The sequence below is a fragment of the Lytechinus variegatus genome, chromosome 4 (assembly GCF_018143015.1).
Source record: "Lytechinus variegatus isolate NC3 chromosome 4, Lvar_3.0, whole genome shotgun sequence".
Lineage (NCBI taxonomy): Eukaryota > Metazoa > Echinodermata > Echinoidea > Temnopleuroida > Toxopneustidae > Lytechinus > Lytechinus variegatus.
This window is the reverse complement of record NC_054743.1, coordinates 26,611,656-26,621,644: the sequence shown is the minus strand read 5'-3', so window position 1 is coordinate 26,621,644 and position 9,989 is coordinate 26,611,656. Positions and strand designations below refer to the sequence as shown.

Genomic DNA, 9,989 nt, shown 5'->3' with positions numbered 1-9,989 from the left:
ACCCCACCTTCTAAACCTCGCGCAAATCGGACTCTAAACACGAAGTGTTGGGGCAAAAAGGACATCCTTTATAAAACATTTTAATTTTGTTTTATCATCCCCGCAAATTCGACCCTAAACACGTAATTTTCCTCGCGAAATAGATACCCTTTTTCCCACTATTTTTGTGTTTTTGAAACCCTTATCACGTTACGTACATAACGTGCCATATCGTGAAAAAGACATCCTTTTTACGTGTTTTTTGGTCGCGCATGGTATCCACTCGTCAATGTAAGTGGCCCCCGCCCCCCCGGGGTGGAGATGGTGGTAAGGGGTAGCGAAACGGTTTTGAAGGGGGAGGGGATGAGAAGTGGGGGGCTGACCCATGCAAGAAATATCGGACACCCCCCCCCCCTCTGGCTCTGCAGCATTTGGTGGTGGTGATGATGGTGACGACGATGTTGAATATTCAATAATGGGGGGGGGGGTGGTGATGATTATGGGGATGTTGATGCTGACGATAACAATGGTGGTAAATTGCAAATTCGTCCACTCACCACATGGTCTACCTTCATTTAGTCTAATGCCATTCCGTCTTCAACATTCCGTCTAACAACCATTTGGCCTAATAACCATTTGGTCCAATTATCACTTCGTCTAATCACCAGTTTGTCTATTACCATTCGTCTAATAACCAGTTGGTCTGATATTTTTTTATTTTCATTCATTTTACCCAATTAGCACTAGGTCTAATCAGATCAAATGGTATATGGACTAAATGGCTATATTGGACCAACTGGTTATTAGACAAAATGGCGAGTGGACAAAATCACAATTAGACCATGTGGATATTGGATGAACTGATGGTAGACCGAATGGTAGTAGAAGAGTTGGTAATTGGACGAATTGGCATTGGACCAAATGAAAATAAACCGCAATAATATGCATGACAGAAAAAGTCGTGATGCTGAAGACAATGGTGGTGATGATGATGCTGACGATATCAATCATAAGGTGGTCATGATAGTGATACGATGATTATAAGGTGGGGATGAAAGAAATACAACAGCAAGAGAGCTAGATCATAATGGACAGAAGTTTTTATAAAATATTTGGGAAACTACAATGAAACAGATTTTATCATTTGAAAGATTAATATTAGCAGTTTGGAAATCAATTCTTTCATATCAATGCAGGAATTGTGAAATACAAACTTGGTTCATGACAAGATAATGTACTTTGAAATTAATCTTCATACTTTTTACTTACAATTTCTTGTATGTAAACTTCCTTATTTTTCTGATTCATTCACTTTTTGTTGAAACTCATGATTACTTCACACACGAAAGATATTTTACTTTGTCATTGTTTTTCCAGTTTAATGGATATTGCACAGTGTTATTCTCCGCTTCCAGTTTTGCCACCATCACCTGCATCGCTATCGACCGCTACCTATCTGTAGTCTGGTCTACGCGCTTCCCGCCAAGCCATCGACGCTCCTGCATTATGGTTGTCGGGATCTGGATTTTCTCCGCATCATACGCAGCTCTGCCATTGGTTCATTTCCTTTCATCTTTCTCCTATCTGGACGGCACGCACCACTGCTCGCCCATCTGGGAGAGTTGTTTCTTCTACGTCGTTGGTTTCATGGTCAATTATGTCGTCACAATACCCATAATGTTTCTTTGTTACGTGTTTGTCTTCCGGGTCATTTGGAAGAAACAGGTGAAGTTAAGTGAATACCAGGCAGCAGCCAAGAACCTCACATATAGCCAAGTAAGTTCCAAAAAAGCATCATAAATTTTGACTATTAATCTCCTCCATAAATATTATTTTCCAAAGAACTCTAAAACATGTAATAAAAGTATAAAATGCAACTTCGAATATTAGCCAAAAATGCACATCTGGAATTCTTGTTTGGTTTAAAAAAAAAATAAATAAAACTAGCAACATGCATTAACAGACCAATGCTAGACTCAAAATATATGAATTGAAATTCCAAATCTTAAAATATTCACATTTGAAGCCTTTCAAGTTCAACTTTGATTGTATCCACTGGAAAATCTAATCTTGGAAAAGGGAATCACGTACTTTTTGGAAGAGACGATTCAATTTTGATGTTTCCTGAAATCTTAACAACACAGAAGGTACTTGTGATATATAGTTGCTTGCATTTTTTGTTCTTAATTTTTATTCTCTACAGCAATCATTTGATGACACAATTGGTGAATCTGGATCTAAAACGGGCCAGTCTGTTTCCTTTGCACTTGTTCCTCCATCTTCCGGGATGTCCACTTCTTCAGACGAGATCAAGGAAAGGAATGGAGTGGCAAGAATGTCCAAGTCTCTATCAATGCCACAGCTGGATGTTTTGGGGTCTGAAGAATGTTCTTCAGTTGATTTGAAAACATATGACAGATGTACAGGAGATTGCCATCTTAGAGGATACCATAACTGTGAGAGATGCAGATCACTTCTTATCGAACAAATTCGTGGCTGCACTGCAAACCAAGAGAATGGACGTGAAAGACCTGTCCAACGATCAGCAAGCACAGTCGGACCCTCACGGAGAAAGTCCAAGCGAGGTCAATCTCGCGGGCGGAGTTGTTCAACTGACAGACAGCTTTCTACATCCAGGTCATTTGGCAGAACTGACGTTGAGGTCAGAAAACCGAGAAAGGTTTCAAGAAGTCTTGACCGGTCCGGGTCTTTCTTTTCTCTGTCAAGTCTCCGTCGCAAGTCATTTGGGCTGAAACGCAATACAACGGGAAAAGCGACCAAAGAGCAGCGGAAGATGTACAGAAAACGTATGAAGAAACTCACAGCAGACAAACAAGTTGCTCTTACAGGTTTGCATTGTGTTTTTATTTGACACACCATGAGAAGACAAGTTTGTGCCATGAATGATTATAGATTGAAGAATCATGTGCAGCTGTATGTATTCTTGAAAATGATAAAGATCCAAAAAGTCTTGAACCAATTAATCTGAAGGCTAACATGATGGTACTTTATGGGCAATGACCTGTTTTAACCTACTTGGTACTAGGTTATCTGAGAACTAACACCAATTTCTTGTAGACCAAGTGAATATAAACTCAAAGATGCCATCAACTCAGACACACTGGACAAGTGTCCAGGATATGACCAGAAACTTTTCTCTAGGATCATTTAACAAGATTAGTTCATTCTAAATCCTTTTTTCTTACAGGGTCATTTCTGATTCTATCCAGCCTCATCTGTTGGTTACCTTATGCCATCACACGGTCTTGTTTCTTCCCTGTCGACACCAAACACTGGGTCGAGGTCACCGCCATGTGGATCTCCTTCGTCAATGCTTTCCTTGATCCAGTCATCTACGCTTTCATGAACAGGCGAGTCAAGGCCAAGATAAGGGAGGACTTCAGGGCTATTCGACGGTGCATCAGGTCCTGCGGTCGCAATGATTTAGAGGAAGACGACTCGTAGATATTGCTGATGGCATCATCATCATCAAAAGCAGCTGAAGCCTACATGCCAATCTTCAGACAATCCAAAGTATATTTACCACTGACATTTATGACTTGGAATAAAAAGGTAAAATCATTCAATACTTCATGACCATTAAATGTAGCTAGTAAAACCAAAAAGCCCACAGACCTGGGGCCCTGTTTCATAGAGTTAAAACAATTGCAACTTTGCCATTATGGCGATTACCATGTACACTCTGATCTTGGTTGGTAGTAAAGCTTATTCTCTGCATAGTTGTTTCAAAGGTACATTATTTCAAGACCAGCAATTTATAACACTCAGTTAATGAGAGACCAAACACTTTTGGACACCGTTCTCACTACCTTCCTAAAACTAGTTCAGAAGCAATCTTCACAGAATGCCTACGCTGTGGTTTCGAATTTCGCGCGATAAGTGTCACCCCACTGACAGCGTTCTCATAGCAAAAAGATCACTTTACATGAAGTGATTTTAACAAGTGGAATGCCTCTGGCCGTCTCACCTGCATCACGCGGTTCAATATAGCAGCAGTGCTGACTTTGAATACTACTCTAACTCACACAAGATGTTCAGTGATACATGGTTACTCTTATGTCCACTTTTTATGAACGAGACCAATAAACTTACAGAGATATGATGGTTATTCAACAAAAAACCCCAACATAGCCAAAGTTCATTGACCTTACGTGACCTTTGACCTTGATCATGTGACCTGAAACTCGCACAGGATGTTCAGTGATACTTGATTACTCTTATGTACAAGTTTCATGAATCAGATCCATAAATTTTCAAAGTTACGATGGTAATTCAACAGATACACCCAATTCGGCCAAAGTTCATTGACCTTTGACCTTGGTCATGTGACCTGAAATGCGTACAGGATGTTCGGTGATATTTGATTACTCATATGTCCAAGTTTAATGAACTAGACTAATAAACATTCAAAGTTATGATGGTAATTCAACAGATACCCCCGATTCGGCCAAAGTTCATTGACCCTAAATGACCTTTGACCTTAATCATGAGACCTGAAACTTGCACAAAATATTCAGTGATGCTTGATTACTATTATGTCCAAGTTTCATGAATCAGATCCATAAACTTTCAAAGTTATGATGGGAATTCAACAGATATCCCCAATTCGGCCAAAGTTCATTGACCCTAAATGACCTTTGACCTTGGACATGTGACGTGAAACTCATGCAGGATGTTTAGTGATACTTGATTAACCTTATGTCCAAGTTTCATGAAATAGGTCTATATATTTTCTAAGTTATGATGACATTTCAAAAACTTAACCTCAGGTTAAGATTTCGATGTTGATTCCTCCAACATGGTCTAAGTTCATTGACCCTAAATGACCTTTGACCTTGGTCATATGACATGAAACTCTAATAGGATGTTCAGTAATACTTGATTAACCTTATGGCCAAGTTTCATGAACTAGGTCCATATACTTTCTAAGTTATGATGTCATTTCAAAAACTTAACCTCAGGTTAAGATTTGATGTTGACGCCGCCGCCGCCGTCGCCGCCGCCGTCGGAAAAGCGGCGCCTATAGTCTCACTTGCTTCGCAGGTGAGACAAAAACCACTTCCGGGTGATCGAATGGGAATGCTAGCAAAGCAATCTTACAAACTGGTTTCCTCAACCGGTTTCCAGTAAACTAGTTTTAGAAAGTGTAGTGAGAACAGGGTCTTGGTCAGTCATTCTACTACATAAGTATGTGCATTATCGTCACACATTTCACTGACATATCGCTTCTCAGTCACAAACCTCTTTTCCACTCACCATCAAGTCTGAATTTGGTCTGAACAAATCTGAAACACATACGAATTGCACTCTGTAGACGAGCACTAAACCTGCATCTTGCCAATGCTCACTCTCTCTCACACTCTGTGCAATATACAAATAGCAAATAGGCATGAGTGCGATGGTGCGAGATTTCGCATGAGGTGAAAGATGCTCTATTCAACGAGGCGTTAGCCGAGTTGAATAGAGCGTTTCTTTCTTTCACCGAATGCGAAATCTCGCACCATTGCACGAATAAGAATATTCGCTATTTGTGTTGTACAACGCCTCGGAATCTAGCGAAAATATGAAAAAAAAAAGTTTTTCCCTCCAGTAATCTATGAAAAGGGAGCAAAAATATTGAAAGCAAAAAGCAAAATCCCACAAGCCGGGCCCACAAGCACACATGATCTTGGACAGCATTGCGCATTTAGCCAGCGGGCTGTACGCGCATTGTCACCTTATTCAATGAAATCGCATTGTGACGTCACCTCCTAAAGCCGTGCAATGGTACATTTTGGATGGTACGTCTTGTGTGCAACGGTACGAATGTGTGACATTCAGCCTCCCATTTGATCGCGTACAACAAGCTAAGTAGGCGTTGTACAATGTGCCTTAACGATCAGAAATAGACAACTATGCACTATTCTTGTTATCACAGATTCTATATTTTTCCATTCACCAATACACGTACATATCATATTACAGAATTAGTCATTTTTCCTAATTCACCATCATGCATAATGTATACATGAATGAAATCCACACAGAGAAATGAAAGTTACAGCACACAGGCACTTCTCCACCTTGTGTGGAATTTTCAACCTCTTATATTCTCAGATTAGAATTATATTCAAAAACTGGTTAGAACACAGAGAATAAACACTTTTTTTTCACTTTTATAAATAGTTTGTTTTACATGACACTTCCTGCACATTTTGAGCAGATGCCTGAAGAGAACAAAAAAAAGTTTCAGCATGACATAAAATAGAATACATTACAAAGAAAATGATGGACCATGCAAACATTGTTTTTTTAGGTACTGGCTATGGCCATCTATCTACATCATTGTATGCAGCAATATAGAGGTATATTTCATATTACATCAGCTTTTTTCAAAGATAAAGTCTGGTACTGGAAAAAAAACACAGAAAATAAAATGTTCACAGAATTGAACAAATCTTCCACAGAAATACAATAAATAAATTAATGATACATGTATCTGCCAAACTTTTTTTCCCCAGAAAAATGTATAATTACAGAGTAATAACTAAATTTATTGGAAAATGCCTGTCTGTTTATAGTGTGGTCCCACATGCTGTATCCTGTGTTAGCTACACCGGGAAAAGCAAATGGTAACAAAATGAATAATTACAAGCCTGAATTAGTTCAATTGAACATTGTTCTCAATAAGCATTCTGGCATATGACAAATACTTCAGTACTGCTTCCAATCATTTCCTAACAAAATTAGATTTCTATAACAGAACTCAAACTTACGTTTTAAGAGAGGTAAACTTCTGTTACCGGTATATGCACACCTTGTACTTAGACCCTGTAGCTCAAAATAGTATACTTTTAAACAATGATGATAGTGATTTTTTTAATTTTCACATTTTATTGCTTTAGCAGGTTAATCCAAACAATGCAAGAGGTAAATGTGATTATGAATCCTAATAACATGCAACATTTTCATAATGCTAAATACAATGTTTCTACGGGCTGCATACTATTACCCCGGCTTTAGCACGGCTACCCTGATCGGCGCATCAAGTATTCAAAGAATTCCTTCTTACCGGGTACCCATGTACAACACCTGGGTGAAGAGTGACAAATGTAGATAAACGCCACGCCAAAAAGATGCAAGTGCCATGGTGGGATAAGAAATCCTGACCTTTTGTTTTGAAGTCTAGATACTTATCCACTGAGCCACAACACCTCTATTTATGTGTACACCCTGTATAGGGACCCTACAGTTTAAAGGTCAAGTCCACCTCAGAAAAATGTTGATTTGAATCAATAGAGAAAAATCAGACAAGCACAATGCTGAAAATTTCATCAAAATCGGATGTAAAATAAGAAAGTTATGACATTTCAAAGTTTCGCTTATTTTCAACAAAATAGTTATACGAACGAGCCAGTTACATCCAAATGAGAGAGTCGATGATGTCATTCACTCACTATTTCTTTTGTTTTTTATTGTTTGAATTATACAATATTTCAATTTTTATGAATTTGACGATTAGGACCTGCTTGCCTGAAGCACAAAATGTTAAAATAATGGAATTCCACTTGTTCAGGGAGGAATGAAACTTCATTTCACATGACAATGGCAAGAAAATAAAAATATTTCATATAATAAAATACAAAAGAAATAGTGAGTGATGTCATCAACTCTCTCATTTGGATGTAACTGGCTCGTTCATATAACTGTTTTGCTGAAAATAAGCGAAACTTTAAAATGCTATAACTTTCTTATTTTACATCCGATTTTGATGAAATTTTCTGTGTTATGCTTGTTGAATTTTTCTCTTTTTATTCAAATCAAGTTTTTGTTGGGGTGGACTTGTCCTTTAAAGTAATGTATTTTTCAAGTTTGTGTTGAAGAGGTTGTTTGAACAAGGCAAAGAACACTTGTCAAGTTTTCTGTAGTATCTCTCTTTTGGTGCATTTGATATTTTGCCAGAGATGTCAACACATACATGTAAATATAAAATTTATAAATAATCATGGCAGAAACACTTACAGAATGTAATTCTTTTTTAAACAGCCTGATACAGGTCATTTTATCTTTTTATATACTTAGTTCACCTGTGTTGTTGATGTATCAACGTGCCAAAATCTATATGTTTATCATTCTCATCAATTATGAAATTTTCTCTGTGAATATCACAAAAAATCTAATTTATATGTTGTAAAAACAGTGAGCAGGTCTTACATCTTGTATGAAATGAACATATTGTATCTCCTTTAATGAAATGTATATATATGCACTGTACATGGACAGAGCAAGATATTAACTCAAAGATAATTGTCATGCTTTTGTGCTGCAGCTTAAAGCTCCCACTCAGCTTTACAGCTGCATGGTAACAGGTCCATGTAAGTTAAATGGCTGACTTGCCCAATTGGTTTATATATGTCACCTTTGTGGAAATTTTGCAGAAATGTCAAACTTGCAATTGGGAAGCACCATAGATAGTGGTTACTGAATACTACCCAGAGTGGAGAATGTGCGGATCCTGTTGGCAAAGTCCAAATCTAATCTGTTAAATATTGCTTTCCAAAATCAATACACTATGATTACTGTAATATTGCTTGAAATAAAAAGAAATAGATGGATATCAACGGATAACTTGTGTCCACTTTGTTCTTTGTGTATATCTTTAATCTTTATCATTGTGTCCATCAATGAGCATACACTACACATTCACTTATCCCCACATCCGATTTAACCTATAATAGAAGTATCGATTTTTCCTTAGATTTACATAGATATTTATCTCCTATCCCTCCTCAAATTGGCAACATTTCAAAAATAAATACTGACTTTTCAAGTTCACAAAAATTGAAATGGATATGAAATAGTGTCAAATAAATGATGATAGCAAAGTTTCAGTAAAACATTGCCAATTTACATTTTTAATACTAATCTTTTTTGTGTGTGGGTTTACTTGTTTATGCTGCAAGGCTGGTTTAGAAATTGAAATAACTGGCTTAAACAGCTTTTATTATTAAAGGAACCAGACAACATTCAGCACTGGAAATATATTTTTCTTATTAGATTTGATTTGTGATGGTATTATGGATTTAGAGAAACCGTAAAATGTATATCTTTTCTTTATAGGTGCAAATGAGGAAGTTTGTATCAATATCTCTTCATTGTTGTTTTTTCTGTCATGAAGCTCTGTTCTTATAATAGAAGTTGGAACCTCGGGTGAAGTGCGATCTTATTTCTATTTAGGAATAAGGAGAGAGTAATTTCAGATGGATGTTTTGTTGTTTTTGGTACCGAGTCAATGAACTAGATTGCGTGTCAGAGCAGTGTCCACTTGAAATCGGTGCCAAGAAAAAATCAGAGAATAGTATGAAATTCACAGGAAAAATATTAAGATAATAAATTGTTAACATGGTTTGTTACTAAGGTGCCCAAATATGGAACTCTATTGAAATGAAAATTCCCCCTTGTATCACTTTATATTCCTTTAAAACACATCTTAAAAACATACTCATTCCCCCCATTCCTGGTTATTGTTGTTAACAATGCCTGCATCATTCCCCACTCAATCAGTCCCTTAGCCCCGACTTGAGTTTAGGTTATCTTTTAAGTTATTTTTCTTATTGTTCAATTTTTTTCTAAGTTTTTCTTTTAGTCCCCCTATTATTTTTTAATTATAGTTTGGTTTTATTATCATATCGTATTTTGTTTCTTTTACCAATATTGTATATTTTATGATTTAAGTCATATGATTTTGTGAATTTGTCATTACTTTGTTTGACTGTACGTTTCATTTTTGTGTGTATGGATCCCTATGAAAAACGGCATTTGCTGATAGGGTGTTCCATCCCACAAGTGGTAAATAAATAAATAAAAATAAAATAAAACATTACCATGCGATATGAAAAAAAGATAAAACATAAGATAACAGTAACATTAACATGATGAATTAAATAAACTTGAAATCAAAGACTTCTGAAATATAATCAGTACCGGTATATTAAGTTTTACTTGAAGGC

At 36.9% G+C, this 9,989-nt stretch overlaps 1 protein-coding gene across 1 annotated transcript; it reads left to right on the top strand.

Moving 5' to 3' along the window:
- Window positions 1-1,507: 1,507 nt before the first annotated feature.
- Window positions 1,508-3,929, top strand: LOC121413717. Its single transcript, XM_041606642.1, has 3 exons — window positions 1,508-1,755; window positions 2,183-2,828; window positions 3,188-3,929. The coding sequence occupies exons 1-3, from the start codon at window positions 1,627-1,629 to the stop codon at window positions 3,442-3,444; spliced, it is 1,032 nt and encodes a 343-aa protein (XP_041462576.1). The 5' UTR covers window positions 1,508-1,626; the 3' UTR covers window positions 3,445-3,929.
- Window positions 3,930-9,989: the final 6,060 nt, after the last annotated feature.